Source organism: Lutjanus erythropterus, chromosome 1 (genome assembly GCF_056507025.1).
Source record: "Lutjanus erythropterus isolate fLutEry1 chromosome 1, fLutEry1.hap2, whole genome shotgun sequence".
In the NCBI taxonomy this organism is placed as follows: Eukaryota; Metazoa; Chordata; class Actinopteri; order Lutjaniformes; family Lutjanidae; genus Lutjanus; species Lutjanus erythropterus.
In genome coordinates, this window is record NC_139317.1 from 27,254,164 (window position 1) to 27,272,033 (window position 17,870).

Consider the following 17,870-nt stretch of genomic DNA (forward strand, 5'->3'; position numbering starts at 1 on the left):
AGTCAAAATATCAACCGGGAGCTGAATATTTAATAGTTTTCCAGACATTTTTGGCTTGTGCAGAGTGTCTGAAGACGGTCCTACATCACAACAGAATAACACAGCCCACACATACATCGCCCTGTCCCTTGTTCCTAATGAGCTTTATCGCATTGGTCCCGCTTGACTTGTCTTGCTAACTGGCACACATATATCCATATGTTCCACATGAGCAGGCAGAGGGGACAGGCTGGGTGGCAGCGCTGCTTTCTCAGTTACATTTGAGAGTTTTACTGCAACAGCCAGCAGCAACAGCAAGTCAGCTTAACTCCATCTCTGCTGTGCGTGCATGCAGGCCGTAATTAGTCATGAGAAGTGTTAACAGCATCTGCTTGTTCCTGATGTTCAATGAGTCAAAAGTTGAAGAGAGGCTTGAACATTTGAACCCGATATAACTACCTGAGATACAGTATGCAAGTGTGAAACTTGCAACTATGAAAGCACTTGCAGCACACACACATACAGTACATGTACTGGGACTAATAGTTAGGAGAATCTAGTCAAAGTACCAAATAGCCGCTCAAATACACACACACACAAAAAAACACTGGCCTTTGCCAGTGAGCAGAGGCAGAATTACTAAGCATTGGAAACTGAGAAACTAGCTCAGTGAATCAGTCTGGAGGACTGAGAGGGTGTTTAAAGTATTATGTGTTGTAAGCTGGAATCTGCTAGACTGCAAGTGAATGGACAGGGGTCCACCTGTTCCTGTGCTCTTTAACAGCAGACAGACAAAGAAAGTAGGACACTGCTAAATCTAGACACAAGTCCAGTATTTTAATTTTATCTTTAGGTAAGTCTGATGATACTGAGGATCGTCTTCAATATCTGTCAGGACTCGGAATTCTGAAATTCTGATAGAACATACCATGAAGGTGCATGTAAAACTACACTAGTGTTTTAAGTGCATTGTAAAATTGTATTTGACAGATCCACAGTGAAATGATTTGGCTGATTAAAGGAATAGTTCAACAAATTGGGAAATAAGCACATTTACTTTGTTGGCTAGAGTTCCATGAGAACAAGGGCTAAATAAGAAGCCACTGTCACTGATTAACATTTTACATCTTGTTTTTTAACCAGTAAAAAAACACAAAAATTGTTTTATAGAAGGTTATAAGTTGGACTTTCTCTTGGCCTAAGTAACATCTGAGAGTCTTTGTGCTAAGCTGAGCTAACCAGGTGTTTTCATTTTCACTTTCTGTCACAGTTTGTACAGGTATAGATAACAAAACTACTTGTTAGCTTTAGGAAAAGATCATGGTTTGGGTTAAAATAGACCATTAACCACATGTTAGAAAGGTTTCTGTCAGAAAGGCTAACTTCCCCCATGTGTGCAGGTTTGGTCTGCTTTTGCCAAAAAAGTGAAAAAGCAAACTTTCCATGATGTTTAACAACTCCTTTAAGCTGTCTAACAAGACACAGAGCAGAGTCTGTTATGTGTCTGTCCTTGAACAGCAATACTCAAACAGAAATAATGACACTTATTGTTTGGTATAAACACACATCACTTCTAAAAGCCTCAGTTTTCTTCTAAGCTCAATGATGATGCTTTGTAGCTTAAGACACAAAATATACAATAGTTTTTTCTTTTTTTATTTTGACACAATTCATGAGCATGTGCAGTGCAGTAAAGGAGAGACAGTGATGTGTTTGTTCCCACATGGACTACTAAAGCAACTGAGGTTTGGGACAACAAAGCACAGCAGAAAAAGGTAAAAAGGAAAAAATGGGTTTGAGTGAAATTAATTTGACTAAAATTACAAAACCCTTAGTTTCTGGTCATAGTTTGTTATTTTCATGAGTTGCATATAGGTTCTATGCACCTGTCATACAAACTATCCATTAAACAACACACAAAATGTGATAAAGAGAAAAGAGGAATATCTGATGTTCGAAAACACCAGGCTAATATGTACAATACCCAATGGAGTGGAAAAAATTCAGTACATCAGATATAGAAAATGACCTCCGAGTGATGTAACAGGAAGCAAAGAGTCATTTGAGGTGAGGGAAGGAAACTTTTCTGTGCTCCTCGCATGTATTCAAGCTAGTAGAGTATGAAAATAACAAAAGAGTCAGCCTTATTTAGGTTAGACAGTTGTAAATGGGTAAAGTTCAAATATAACATAGGCAAATGTCAATAAAAAATGAACATGGAGATACTGTTGGCCTTTGTATACCAATAAATACTTTGCAAACTAAGTATGAAGAAGAATAATCTTTCACAGGCTAAACTAAAACCAAATACGTGCAAAAACCATGCCATTAAACATCAATTAATTAACAGTTCTTAAAGCACTTAACTACTCAAAAACAACAACATTGAAATCATTTGGCCAGAAAAAAAAAACTGTAAACAAAGAAACATCATTTGTGTCTTAAAAAAAATCTCTAGTTGAACACTGCATCCCACTCAAACCTACAGTTCAGAGGATATTCGATAAATAAATAAAATCAGAATAAAGGTTTTGCACTGTAGTTTCACATTAACACCACTATCAAAAACTGTTCCTGTATCTGACAATTCACATAAAGCTTGGCATTCGTCTTTGACAGGTTTTCTTAAAGACTATCTACACACATCTTTGAGGCAGCGAAGCCGGCGATGCGGCTGGAAGGCACCATTGATGGAAAGTAGGTCCACTGGGTCCGGATTTGCTCCTGAATGTCAGAAACAGAGCCGTCGATGGACCTGTAGTGTTAGTGGTAGGACCAACTCTTATCCCTCCTCTTGTTTGGTATCTACAGTGTTAGTTCACAATCCAACACGCTGACATCTGTCCCGCTGTCATGAAGAAAGGATGGAGTTGTGCGTTGCGGTGGTGGAAGGAGGTGCAAGAGTCTGTGATTCTGTCTTAAGACAAATATGTTCACTGCCCCTCCTCTCACAAACACACACACACACACACACGTCAGAAGAACCGAGAGCTCAGAGCTCGTCATGGTTCTTGGTGAGGTCCTCTCCATAGTTGGTGGCCTGACTGCCCACAAACATGTTCCAGTTTTCAAGGATCTCCTCTTTGGTCAGCATCTGGTCCTGATGGGAGAAGAAGTGGGAATTGCAAGATAAGTAAGCCTTATTCTAACCATATAAAATGCAAATGAATCATTATCAGTGTGGAAACGACCTTATATACACAAGATGACATGAAATGTTGTACCTTGTCTTGGTCAGACTCATACACCAGATGTCTGGCCTCAGCTTGGGCATGGTCGTAGTCTTGTGGCATAATCCAGTGACGGATTTCGTCCTGGTCCATCTTGCCATCCTTGTTTAAATCCCGGAAGTCAGAGAACTGCTCCCTCTCAGTCTTGACCCATTCTGGCTCTGGACCCCCATCCTCATGAGCAAACATGTCAGCTGAAGCAACCAAGGGCAATGGTGTTAGGAAAGGAGTGGAAATTAATGACAACAATGGGACTGAAAACCTTAGTTTTAAGTCAATGTTTAGAGTAAAAAACTATTTGCAACAAAAGTATACTGTGATCTCTACATAAATGGAACCAATTGTGGCCAGATACACCACTAGTCTAGTCCAGACCTTGGAATGCAGTTCAAAACCATAAATTAATAAAAAACCCTAAAGGCACATGGAGTATACGTGCCTTAATAGTGGGGGCAAAATAAAGAAAGGTAATGGATTTTGCCATCAACAAGTATGTTTATGATACACAACTGTATATAGCGGTGTCTGTCTGACAGTTGGCTTGTTGTTGTGTCTTTTTGCATGTGGAATGTTTACAATTATGAATTTCCAGAGTTTAATCAGGACAAAATGCTGCACTAGGACAAACGATGCGCCATATTTACTCCATATTCTCACTTGTATAAACAGAAAGTGAGACTGCTAATTTTTTTTCTACCTCCACCTAGGCGGTTATGGTTTAATTGCCATTTGTTTGTCTTTTTGTCAGCAGGATTAAGGAAAAACTACTGGCTCGGTTTCATGAAACCTGGAGAAAGGAAAGACAAAGGTTTACACTATATTCACACTTGCTCAATGAATGCCAGACATTACCTGATACAGTTTAAGGTGCTGCACAGATTATAATATTCAATACCTCAACTCAATAAAATATTCCTGAACATCTCCAGTCTGTGTGATAAATGTTCCAAGACACCATATTAATCCATAATTTTGTACTTTGCCCCAAATTAGAAAGTCTTTGGACAGAAATATTCAGCATTTTTTCCTCTATACTGAAAATCAGATCCGGAAATGATTGTATTGGGAATATCAGAAGCTTTAAGAGAACTGACTATCTCTCATCAACACTTTATCTCCTATGGCTAAAAAACATATACTTAAATTTCCGAAGAAAGCCAAAGCCTCCCCAGTGAAGTTGTGGATCATGGAGCTAACTGATACACTCCAACTAGAGCAAATTAGGTTTGTCTTAAATGATGAGCAATTTTTAAAGAGTTGGTTACCATTTATCTCTTTTCTTAAACAACACACACCCTCAATAATTACAAATAGTACAGGGCAGACGGACAAGTGGGTGGGTTAGATGGGTTTTTTCCCCTCTTTTTTCTTTTCTTCTACTTTTCCTCTCTTCCTCTACTCTCATCCATTTCTCTTTCTTTCATGTTGAGTCCCGTCTGTGAAACACTGTAAAACCTGAAGCAGTTTCTTATTCTGTAAAAATGTCAAGCCTTATGCACAAAAGCTTCCTTTAAAAAACATTCACAGGCACCAGTAATCCTCTGGGGTAAGCTACACATGAAGTCACTCAAAAATCATACAGAAATTCGTTGTTATTGAGGGACAATGGTTTCATGGGATATTACTTTTTTTCCCCTCAAACTAAGGTGTGGCTACGGAAATATAAATACACACATATCATGCAAATAATTATACTCTTACTCACATCCAAATGTGAATTGTCAGCAATAAACTCCACCAGAGATATTAAGAAAAAATGTCTGCGCTCTTTAAATGCCCTTCCAGTTAAGGTATGGTTTTATTGCGTTGAAGAGCATATTGCAAAGCTTTATTTGTCTGTAATGCTGCTGTCATTTTGTATTGTATTGTATTATTTGGTTAATTTATTGAAAATAATTTATTTGATTTAATTTATTTTAATTAATTGCTTAAAACTTACCAATATACTCATCTTCATCCACGTGTCCGTCACCATTCTTGTCAATATCCTCCAGGGTTTCCTGCAGTCATAAAGAGGTAATGATGTCATTAAAGGGGGACACAAGGTGTAAACAACAGTGGAACTTTCACTCTGAGCAATAAAAGAGAAACTTGTCTCTTTAGGCAGGAGTGAATGTATGAGATCAGTTTACAGCTGGGCTGCAAGACTGACATTACAGTCAGAGAATTACACTGTTGATGGGAATCAAACTCTGATATTAAAAGAAGATACACACTTGTTTAAAAAAACTGGTGAAACACTGGCTTCTCTCTTTTACATCCTGGATGTAACAGAGTGTGAATTTGACTAAATGGTTGCTTAAAGGCTTGCCGTGTGAGCTGATCATTAGTAATCAACTGCACACACACACGCACAGTTATTCCCATGCATCTAGGCATATCACACACACACGCAGCTACACAGATTCAAATCAGTACATGCATCCTTTCCTGCAGGTGAGAGGCCCTCTCTGAACCCTGCTGAATGATTAATAGCCATGTAGCCCCTGTAGTTTTACAGCTGACTAATAATAAACAAGAACATCCACCCATCTTCTATACCCACTTAACCTGTGAAAGGTTGTGTGTAAACAAGAGGAGAAGTTCATTAAAAATATAAAACCTATAGACCACTATAGACCTCTGTGAACACTGACCCTATGAGAGATGTTCTGTACATTTAACCATGTGAGAGTCACACTGGTCTATTCAGGGATACATATAACTCCGGGCTCAACAGTAACTTTTAAAAGCGGTTGCCAGGCTGGCAACCAAGCGTCACCTTTTGGTTGGCGAAACTAAAAATATGGTTGCCATTTTAAGTTACGTCATATTTTGAGTAATTAAGATTAAGATGTAAAATCTTGCCAGGTTCTTTCCCAAGAAAATGTACTTGCTGTCTATGCAGAGGCATACAACACACTGCTGATAGAAAACATCAATCTACTGGACAGTGAAAAGCAGGGGAGGTGGTCAGTGTTTGTTTAATTTTATAGTGTACTGTAGCAGAGGTGTCTGGCCTCTGAAAGCAGATATCAGCAGGTAGACGTGAAGTGGGACATTTAAACAAAGTGCTCTGTTATGTGAATGAGTGTGTAGGTGTACAGTTGGCATACAGTCAGATGACTTCATTTTTCTGCCTGACCCAGCACTACAACCTCCATCAGTTATCTATCCTGCTAGCATACAATCACGGCCTGTCTAATGCTGTGAAGTGACTCTTTCTTCGAGTAATTTTCCAGCATATGACAACATACAGCAACAATTACTCTCTGTGCAAGATCTGTGTTATATAAAAGCCCCTGACTACTGTGAGAAATGGGGCTCTTTATTAGCTTCAGCCAGATTCACCACAATCAGTGAAGATGCCCTTGGCTGAACAGTTCTTTGGTAACATTCGGTGACATCATAAAAATGAGAGATTAATAATTAACTCAGTCAAATGGGTAGTACAACTTTTATGAAGACAGCGGCATAGTGCATCACTGCTAACGTCTGCCACGCAACTGTTCCATGAAGCCAAATTTATATTTAAAGATCGAGTCTTAAATGGGACAGTCGGTCCCATCCCACTGGACCTGTTCCAAAAAATATAGAAACTCAATCATTTCCTGGCCGAGTTAAAATTTCATTAAGGAGTTACCCAAATGTAACACATTTATCCAAGCAGCCCATCAGATTAAACACGTGGAATAGAAACTCAGATCTGTTCCTGTAATGAAATAATATTTCTTAGAGGAGAGACAAATTACAGAACTCTAAATTTAGGGAATTTTATTTTCTCCTACATATGTACTGAACATCTAACACTGAGCTTAGTGTACCTTCTGCAAAAAGCACCAGCCTTATTACCCTGCCCCTTTCTAATCACAGTTGTGGTCACAGAGCACTTACCAGAACCACAATATCCTTCATGTGTTCAAACTCCTCAGGGTGGAGGAAGGATGTGAACTCCTCTCTGTCAGCTGCCAGGTCCCCGTTCAGATCAGCTGTTTTAAACCTCCTCTCATCACGAGGAAGCATCTTCTTGAAGCTGAACTGGTCTGTTGCATCATCAAACTCCTCTGGGTTGGCTAAAAGGGGCAATTAAAAACAATAGATGGCTATGTTGTACTTTAATACTGTAATGAATGTGAAAAGAATGCCATAAAAACCCACATACCAAGGTAGTATCCATATGTGGCTTGCTTGTACTCCTCCCAGGAAATCTTATTGTCTTTGTTCAGGTCATAATCTGTCCACACCTTCGCCACATTGTCATAGACGTAACGCTTCTGTACACGTTTGATCCAAGTCTTGAGTTCAGCTGTGGTGATGTATCCATCAGCGTCACTGTCTATCCGGTCCACGATTTTACTGTAAAGCAAGAGAATAAAGACAGGGAGCATTTGTTATACATGTTTCAGTACCATTTTTTAACTTTCTGATACATGAACTATTGTGTATTGGCTGATACAGTAGAAAATATATATAAGTATGTAATTTTTTTTAAATAGTTTTTTTAATCAGCTGTATACTACTATCCCTGTATGGATGTGATGTGATATGATTGCTATCATTACAGCCTGGACCAGGTTAAACCTTTTGTAAAACATGAACAAATACAGAGAATGAATGCCATAGCATGTGACTTCACCATCCTGGGAACAAAACATGCGGGACACTGCTTGGAAAGTAGCAGGGTCCCGTTTTGAAGATAATAACTTAGTCTATGTGGTATCGGATTGATCCACAGATTCACATGCTCACCAACACCTGTTACAACATTTTAGGTAGTTTCAAAATGTATTTTAAAATACTACACTAATCCTTTTTAATGCTGCAACATGGTGGTAAATATCCGGTATAGGTGCAAGCATGTGCCACAAGGTCCCAGTTTACATACTGATTTTGTTATGTGTGTCTAACCACTAAATACAAATATACTATAAATAGCATTGTGTAGCCGTTTGCTGTGGCACTGTAGCCGAGTGGTTGTAGCTGGTCACATTAGCAGCAGCAGCCAAGGAAGATGTCCAAGAAAAGCTGATGTAAAGAGAAAGCAATTTAATGAGACTTGCAAAAGCAACACAAATTTCTAGTGAATGAAGATGAGCTTTATATATTTCATTTTTTACACAAATTTTGCTTGTCATTGTTTTTCCTAAATCTGTGTTTTCTGAGCTTATTATTAAATTATTACTAAAACAAATAATAACCAAATGTGAAGGCAATTATTTACTATGATACGAAGAAGATACATATATACAATTTTACATGTACAACTGGCCCTTTGAGGGCAACCATACTGCTGAGGTGGCCCAGGATGAAAGTGAGTTTACCCCTGTTTAAAAGCCTACATTACAGTAAAGTCTTGTGGTTTTCCGAACTTACCAGACTGTTCCAGCTGTTTTATTATTTCCCTTCCATCCCTTAGTCAGTCTATCCACATTACAGTTAAATATATATCAAAACTTTCATTGTGCTAATATTTTAAGAAAGAATCAATAGTCACTCCTACAATATAGTCCCAATATCAACAAATATCAGTATCAAGGCATTTGGTCAAAATAACAGCTTGATTCTGGCCGTATCGCCCAGCCCTACACAGAAGTCATCATTTTTACTATAAGGTACCTGGCTTCAATGGGATTACTCTAGTAGGAGGAGCAGCAAACCCATTCTAGTAAAAACTGCAGTGTAGCAGCTGTGGTGTATTCTTAGAGCTGGGTTGCCACGTTGAGATGTTACAGGGGTCCTCCCACTCTCACACCACAGGAAAGAGCTGTCTTTTGGAGGGGAAAGCCCATCAGCCTACATAGTGTAACATGGTGCCAACTTGTCACCCAGGCAAAAAAAAAAAAAAAATGAAGAACCACACAACAGAACCACGTAGCACATACACTTAAGTTAGTGACAGCAGCTCTATACAGCCACATAACTTTATTCAAACTTCATCGCCTACAAATGGTTCTTTAATGATGATCTATAATTAAGATTTCGACTTAGCAATTAACTCTTTAGGAGTGTGTGAGAATAATGCCCTGTTTCAGTCTTGTCGACCTGCTGGCATGCACATCTTTCTCAGGCACTTGTGCTTATGTTGTTAAATTTTAATATCCTGAATGGTAACACGCAACAAACTCCAGCAGAGGAGAAGTGAGTGTGCGTGATTTACTCAACGCAGCACCCAGACTGTCAGTACCTCACAGACCTCGTGTTTTCCACAGATACCAGCTCATGTATATCAGAGTAATAATCGTGTCCTTACCCGAGCCTGTCCTTGCTCTCCTCAGGGGTGAGCTGGTCAAATGTTTTGGCCTCCTCTTTGCCAAGAAAGGCCTCATGATCGTACTGGAAGCTCTTATTGTCTTCGTGGGCTTGTCTGGCCAGTTCGGGGTCCTGATAAAGAACTCTGTCTTTTCTTAATGTTGGCTTGCTGTGCACCATCACAGTGCAAAGGAGCACCGCGCACACGAAGCCGAACACGTCCATCAGTCTGGGATGAAGCTGTCTTTCCCTCTCAGTTGTTTCTAAACAGGCCGGCCTGTGACACCACAATGAACAATAAGCAGAGCCTGTGTGTACACACTCGCCGCCTATACCGATACACACTAACCTTTTTCTTCCTCTTTTCTGCGCTACACTGTTGCAGCCGCCTGTAACCAAACCTGCAGAGAGCACCTGAGGCTGCACACAGGTCCACTGAGAGCACCACAGTCCTCACTCAAAACCGTTTTAGGCAATCCTGTCCCTTTTCCCCAGGAAGCGATGCAACCAAACCGGGATTTTCTGCCGCCTTACGTACAGCCAATCACAGTACTCGTTTCAGGCGGGGCCCAGCCTCCTTCACGGGCATGAGCACTTCCATTGGTCCGTGGGATGTCGGTAACAAGAGAGGGATTCAGGCGCCACGTTGCAAGCTGAGTTTCCCAGCAGCTCGCAGTGGAGTTTAAGGACTAAAAATACAAGTTGTTTAAAACAGTGGCATTTCTATAGCCTACAAGAGCTGCTTCGTTATCATGTGCATCTTCCCACCAACATGCACCCGCCATGACAGTGTGGCTGTGTGTAAATGTGTCGAGCTCACAGGTATGTGTACGTGTTGTTGAATAAAAATAGGGTTCAAGCCCCCATTGCTTTAAAGGGAAACTTTGCCACTTCTCACGTGGATGTCTAGTAAGTGTTCATGGTAAATGAAGTCAATTGAAGCAATAAATTCCTCCGTGTGTGCTGTATTTTAAAAAAAAGCTTTTTCAAAAAAGCAAAAGCTGTTGGTCTTCCTGCATCCAGTGAGGTCCTTGATTATAAAGAATAACTACAGTATGTTTCAGCTTGGATTTCTGTAGTGTCTGTCTCTAGCTAATGACTATATCTGTCATCTAACTTATTGCTTGGTTGGCTAACAAACTAATAGCTATAAGCTAGGTTGGTGAGTTGGAGTCAAAAGCTCACCCACAATGCATCCTGGGACATGTAGGCACTGCTGCACAGCTTCATGAGCAGGAAAACTCACTCCTCTGGCCTTGCCTGGAAAAGTAGACAAGATCACAAGAACCGTAGCAGGAGTTGGTGACAAATAAGCTGCAGTCAAGTCAGTCAGTTTCCAGCACTCTTCAGAGAATATACAGGAAGAGACAGAAATTTCCACATATTGTTAGATCATCTGTAGGTTACCTGTAGTCTGTAGGCCGCTTTTGGAGAGCAGAAGGATCCACCTACATGCACATTATCCTCTGTTCTTTTCTCTGCCACATAAAGCACTTTGTAAGTGCTCATTTTGATGAGTCACATATGTATGTATGTATGTATGTGTGTGTGTATTTATGTGTGAGCAAGTTGGGATCATTTCGGGCACAAATCTTACCAGCATGCATTGTGCAGCAATCACAGCTGATTGAGTCTGCAGACATGGCTCATCTCAAACAAGCTTAATATAGCACACAGTGAGGAAATTTTTGCTTCAATTTACTACATTTACCATCAATACTGACTGCACATCGACGTAAAAAGTAAAAGTTTCTCTTTAACTATGCACTGTCATTTGTCATATATGACCCTGTAAAGTCTTGTGTCTGCTATAGTTTGTCATCTAGTAGACAGACTCAGCAATTAACAGAGCAACCTGAAAAACTTTAAGGTGTCCCCAGTGCACATGTTCAGTCATTGTATTTGTGTGTTAGAGGCAGTGTTGTTTTGTGACTAAGGAGATCTCTTGTCTATACAGAAACAGTTGAGTCTTTTTGGACTGTTGAGTTCATACTTATGTTAATGATAACCAGAGTGCACCATCAGAGTGAGAGAAAAAGGAGCCTAATGCCTCTTACTGTACACATGTACAGATATGCAGAATGATAAATGCAAAATCTTTGGAGTTTTTAGGCTTATAGGCTGGATAGTTGCTAACCTCCAGTATTTGAAGAATAGGGACTGTATAAAAAGGGACAGTTAAGTTACCTTTTCTTTTCTACTAGTTAAAAACCAGATAAAGTAAGAGCAGTATATATATAAAACCAAACCCTTATTCAAGTAGTTCAATCTCCTCTCCACCTCTCAGCGCCTGGGCCTATTCCCACTCGTCCAGCTCTTTCAGTCACCTTGCATGTAAAAGCCACGTCAGCTATGCAGAGTTCCCTGGTACGACAGAGTGAGAACACACGCAACACACAGCTTTCACTATTTCTTCTGTGCATCAGCAAGCACTGTAATTTACTGACAGTAATTAACATGTGTTTTGATATTTATGTCTCCAACATGTCTGGCCATGCAACTTGGGTGTCATATGATTTAATTATGACAGACAGTGAGACATCTGATCTGAAACATAGCACAGTACAACATCACCTGATGTATTTTATATTTATTTTTTATGATTTTGAAGTCTAGGAATGAGGTCAAAAATCAAATATTGTCATTGACGCTCAAGTCCAGCACCAACAGAGCTGGCACCTATACACAGTTAATTACAGTAATACACATTTATTTAGCGTTGGTTCAGTCCAGTTATGATACACTGTGAGTTCAGGGAAACACTCTTCATATACTACAGAAAGAAGAGATGATGTGATACTTTACATGATGTATTTTTTGCTCATCACTCATTTCAAAAGCCCGACCTCTGACACTATACATCCACTAACTGTGAGCACAGCTGGAGCTGCTCTGCCAGGCTGCCTGGTTGAAGCTGTTGCTGTGGTTATGGTTAATGTTTGGACTACAGCTGCATTTGTGTTTGAATCTATGATGCTACCAATATGGCTACAGTAGCTCCTCTGTGACTACTCTTTACTGCTGTTAACATCAGCCAAGAAACCATTATTCTGCAACACATGACTTACACTGGCAGTGCTTCTATCAGATATGACAGATGTTTTACCAACACACCATAAGTGTTCAGAGATACAGCATCTTTATCAGACTCAGCCAGCATAACCATGTGCCGCTGGAGTGTTAGACCCCTTAAAAAGCACAGTCGGCCACAATTGGTAACAGCCTAAGCAAAGTCATCCCTTGGCTATAAAGTCTGTCACAATCAGCCACAGCAACAGTCGGTTATAATAACACGGTGTTACATTACCTGCAGTGACGCAAATGTGTTGGTGGTGGACCTCAGAGCGCCATCTAGTGGGTCCCGGTGGCAGTGGTGCTGCCAAATGGTTAGATTAATTTTTTGGGTCCAACTTATAAAGCTAGTTATTTTTTATAAAAATGTGCCCAACATTTCACATAAAGAATTAAAATGCATAATTACAATGAACATGTTTAAATATCACCACTTACAGCACATCATCAGGTAGAGACAAACGTGTTTTGCCCCAATTAGCCAGCTAATGTTCATGACACAGAATGGGTCACTTCTGAAACCAGAAAGTGATATGGGAGACAGCCCTGCACCATTAAAAACTTCAAAGTGTGTGGTGAAGAAATAAGACCCTGAATACATTTGGATTCATAATAGCAGGCAGTGATGCTGAGCCAACAGCATAATCCTGTCATAGCACAGTTTATTTTTTTCTAGCATTTTGTCAGATTTTTGTGTTGATTTTTTTTTTTAAACAATCAGTTGTGGGCCAGTACAACTCAGGCTTCCTCTATGGATCAAAGGGAATGGAAAACTGATTCTGAGTTCACACCAAGTAGTTCAGAAAAAAAAAATCCAACTTTGAGAGCTCTTTGTCTTTTTTTTCCTTAATAAAATCACCTCTATAATTTTTTGTACAGGTCCTTAATTTAGTGTACTACTATCATTTATGGGAGGAACACATGTAATCACACACATCAAGGATGACATGATAAAGTCCAAGACTTGTTTCCAGTGACAACAGTGGAGACTGAGAGACTCTACACTAAAACTATCAATAAAATTACTGCAAGTCAAACAGTAAAAAGTGAACACAAAAATACAGTCAACCTTAAAGTCTCTATTAAAGGTTTAGTGTGTGAGATTTACAGTGATCTATTGTCAAAATATGGCAGAAATGAAATATAATACTCACAAATATGTTTTAATATATGTATTATCACCTGAAAATAAAAATTGTGTGCTCCTCCTCCCTGGAGGCTGCCATGTTTCTACAATAGCCCAGAATGGACAAACCAAAAACTGGTTCTAGATGCAGCCTTTTTGAGTTTGCAGATATTTTGCAGCCACCATAGGTCCTCTTACACCCTTGGAAGAGGTAAAGCCTTTGCAATCTGCAAGCTCAGGACTAGATGACTTTTTACAGTGTAAACATGTGTAATGTTACTTGAGTTATGTCACATGACTTATGCAACGTATTTAAGGTCCAGTCAGCCTGTCACTGCCAGTATTCCCTACTGATAATATATTGTATGTCATTTTGAGAGTAATTGACAATTGACCTATTCTGTCATTTAGGTATGATGATGTGTTCAATTTAAACTTCATTTTAAAAATTCATTTTTTTAAGTGCAACTTAAGTTATTCCAGTTTCTGGCACCAGAGAACCACAAGCAGCTGACATGCCCCATCAGTATCGGCTCTAGTACTGAGCTCAATAAGTGGATTGGTTATCGGCTGGGATGTGACCGATTCACAATAAAAAGGGTTTCATTGTCATTATGAAATTTACTGTTTCCACTGTCACTTTATTCCTTTGTTTGCTGTGGGCTGCTGACTCATATAGCAATATTTGGCCTCATGTTACCTTTATATGGCAGTTGTTCTAATTAATTCCACACAGTGAGGTAGAGGGATTTTAAATTTAGAAAAAGAGATCCCTGATAATGGATCGTACTCAGTACTAGTAGATACCCTTAGTTGAATTTGAGAGAAAAAGGTAAATCAGTGCATCCTGGTATTAAACCAAGCACAAGTCAGCAACACTAGTTCTAGTCTGCAGTAGGAAGTCTTTCTCCATCAGTGGATGTAAAGAGAAAAGTCTGCGTGTTAGAGTCGGAGTGTGAAGGTGAATTGGTTTTGTTAACTCCATGCTCACAGCGTAACGTTTTGAGAAAGACGCAGAAAGAGTTTGCATGGGAAGACGGGTGCGATCATAACTACATGAAGGAGACTAGAAGAATCACATTACTCAGATGCATCTCAACACGCTGTAATGTGGACGAGCAGTCTCTGTACCCTGGAAACAACTTGCTGACACTGCCATGCCTAATCCTCCTTCGTGGGCAGGAGAAACATGTACTTTGCCATTCATCAGTAGCATAATAAGTCAGCACATGGCACTTTGCTGTTTTGCATAAATAGTACACCCCAGTTTATGATTATAAAGGAGCCCTGGGGCTAACTAGCCTCTTTATTCAATTAATGAATAGTTAATGTATTTAAATTAGTCCTGCCTGGTCAATTTGAATCAGTGTGTTGTGCAGACATGAAGAAATGCAAACATGTTTTTTTTTCCCAGTGAAACAGTGAAATTTACATAAAAAAACTAAAAATCAATATACTTATGTTGAAATAAAATCCTCTATTGATACTTTATTGATATTAGCTTGAGCTGCAAGAATAAATTATATTTGATGTTAACAATATTATAGATGTTTAAGCTTCAGTCATAGTGTTTAATTCACTTGAATTAAATAATACACTGTTTATACATTTTTATTAGCTCAATCCTGCATAATAGTGGATGTTTTAAGGGATAGCCAATATATTGAATATTATTGATAAATTAGGATTAATCTCAAACAATAGCATGGCTGAACAACTGCAGGCATTAACATGTTGAAGGGAGAAACTAGATGGGAAGAGTGGCTTTCAACATGAATATTTCACTGAGGAATAGAGAGAGGGGAGGGGGCTGCAGCTACAGGGGTGTTCAGTTAACCATGAGATCACACACACTGCAGAAGGCATTTGGTTAATGTAATTAAGAAAACCCTATGGTGGGAGACACAGAGCATTAGTGTCCAGGATATACAGTTCCTCCTGCCCCACACTTACAGCCACAGACTATTTATCGAATTTGATATATTTTTTTTTGTGTGTGTGCAAAAAAGCTTTGTAGTGAGTTTAAGCATTAAAAAAATAATCTGAACATGTGAATATTTGTGATTATTAATAACTGAGATCTTACATGGATCAAAGAGCTTTTTTTTTAGCTTATGTATTAGTGGTAGTATTTACTTGAAAATAAATCTGTGTCATCTGAGGATAAATATATGGTAGTCTAACAATATTTAGCTCAATACTCGTAGAAAAATAGGTGGTCTCCTATTGTGTTTGAACAAATGTACCCGCATGAATCTCATGGATGTTGCTGAGGCTGTCCCTCTTATTTTTGCTGTCAAAGCTGAGTTTGTTGCTCGGCCATCTGACCAGTTGAGGTAAACTTTAAGATTGTGCTTTGCTCTGTGTTGTCAGTTAGCTGCAGCTCATTCCAAAAAAGCTAAGTGGGTTCATCTTGCTGCTTTCCTTAAAGCTTTTGCAAAGCAGAGAAGAAAACAATTCAAACTTATAGCGTGATTTTAAAGTGAAATGAGAAGCTGCTGAGAAACTGAGCTTTTTGCCAAAAATAAGTTTTATGATAAAAAAAGTTGCTTGTTCTGAAATGTACTCATACCCAGAGAAATCCAATTTGCTTAACAATATTTGAATTCAAGCTAAATTGCAATTTTTGTTTTGAATTTTCTATAACAGATAGCTGATCATGCTAACAATCATTAATCAATCAATCATTAGTGTTTAATAAGTTACAAAACACCTGAATTTTTCTCAGTTTAAGTTTCATGTAAGCAACTTTAGCAGCACGTTAGTTATGTGAAACATTAATTCATGAAGCACAAACAATTTAAACAAACAGAATGATAAAACAATATGGCTCCCAGTCAACACTGCTGTTCTTCTCCATCTGTGCTTATTTAACTTATGGCTCAAAACGATGTCAAATGAGTCGCAGATACTCTAATTTCTAAACTAACAAGGCAGACCAAACAAAACTGTGAGAAAAACTGTGAGCTTCGGAGACGTGGTACACAAAACATACATCATCAGTTAATCAGTTAATATTTAATCAGTTAAATTCTTAATAATGATTAACCAATTAATGATTAATCATTAAGGTCCCCAAGCAAGGTGATAGAAAATGAATCTGCAACTGTTTTGATAACAGATTCATTGTTTTAGACATAAAAGTAAACAAAGTAATTGTAGGTTCCAGCACTCAAATGCCGGGATTTTATATTTTTCTTAATCATAAATGGCAGTAAACTGAATGAATTTAGGTTGTGGATAATTCACATATTAATCTATAGTGAGAACAATTGTTAGTGGCAGCCTTAAATTTAAAAGAGAAAAAATGTATAAGATGCATCTTAGATTTATGGCTGCCTGATTGATTTTCCTTGTTTTGCCTTTATTATGATAGGATAGCTGAAGATATGACAGGAAGGGGGGTAGAGAGAGAGAGGGGATGCCACACAGCAAATGGGCTGCAGGCGGGAATCGATCCGGCAGCTGCTGCAGAGGACTGAAAATAATGATGACTGAGGCAAACATTTACAGCAGGATGCATGAGAGTTACAGTACAGGGCTTTTTCACCACCCTTCCAAAACTGCAGATGTGTCTGCAGACATTTTTGTTTACCTTCTTCATAATCAGCCCATTTAATCATTCTAGTTATTGTAGACGCATCAATAAAAGCACTAGGTGACATTTTCTTCCTTCCTAAGTTGTTGTATAAAAGTTGGTAACAGTAGAGTCAAAAAAGCAGATTAGACTAAAACAGTCGGAAAAATCACTGGCTGATTCCTCAAACAACCAGTGAAGCCTTTATAGATCCAAACCATGTGCTGATTTAACGAGAGCAGACTGGCTGTATGTAATCCTTGTAGGAGAGAGAATTTTGCAAATTTATTGTTGTTGTGACCTTTGAAGATAATATGTTTTTATTTCTTAATTTACTCCTCTGCTTTGTTTCTTCAGTCACCATAATAACCTCACCAAAGTTCCTCCTTTGTTTTGTTATTGCAGTTGGGTTTGGAGTGTGATCAGTGTGATCAGTGTGATCAGTGCGGTGTGCTTGTGGGATTTCCCGCTGCTGTTCTTAATTAATATGAGTCCTGTGTCACCTTTCCTGCAGCAGTTTTCCAGGTTTTAGGTTGGCGGAAGAGTTGAAGTAGAATATTGATGTGAGTGAACAATAACAGGGAATATAGAGTCTCTCATCATACAATTACTCTCCCCAATTTCCCTCTCCCTTGTGAATTTTCATAGTTATAATAAC

The 17,870-nt window shown here is 38.9% G+C and overlaps 1 protein-coding gene across 1 annotated transcript; it reads right to left on the minus strand.

The window, feature by feature from the left end:
* Nucleotides 1-1,614: 1,614 nt before the first annotated feature.
* On the minus strand, nucleotides 1,615-9,952 carry rcn1 (reticulocalbin 1, EF-hand calcium binding domain). The gene is made up of 6 exons (XM_084718431.1): nucleotides 9,439-9,952; nucleotides 7,351-7,544; nucleotides 7,083-7,261; nucleotides 5,149-5,209; nucleotides 3,204-3,403; nucleotides 1,615-3,079 (listed from the first exon to the last, which is right to left on the minus strand). Exons 1-6 carry the CDS (start codon nucleotides 9,660-9,662, stop codon nucleotides 2,972-2,974), a joined length of 966 nt encoding a protein of 321 aa, XP_084574557.1. The 5' UTR covers nucleotides 9,663-9,952; the 3' UTR covers nucleotides 1,615-2,971.
* Between the last annotated feature and the right edge of the window lie 7,918 nt (nucleotides 9,953-17,870).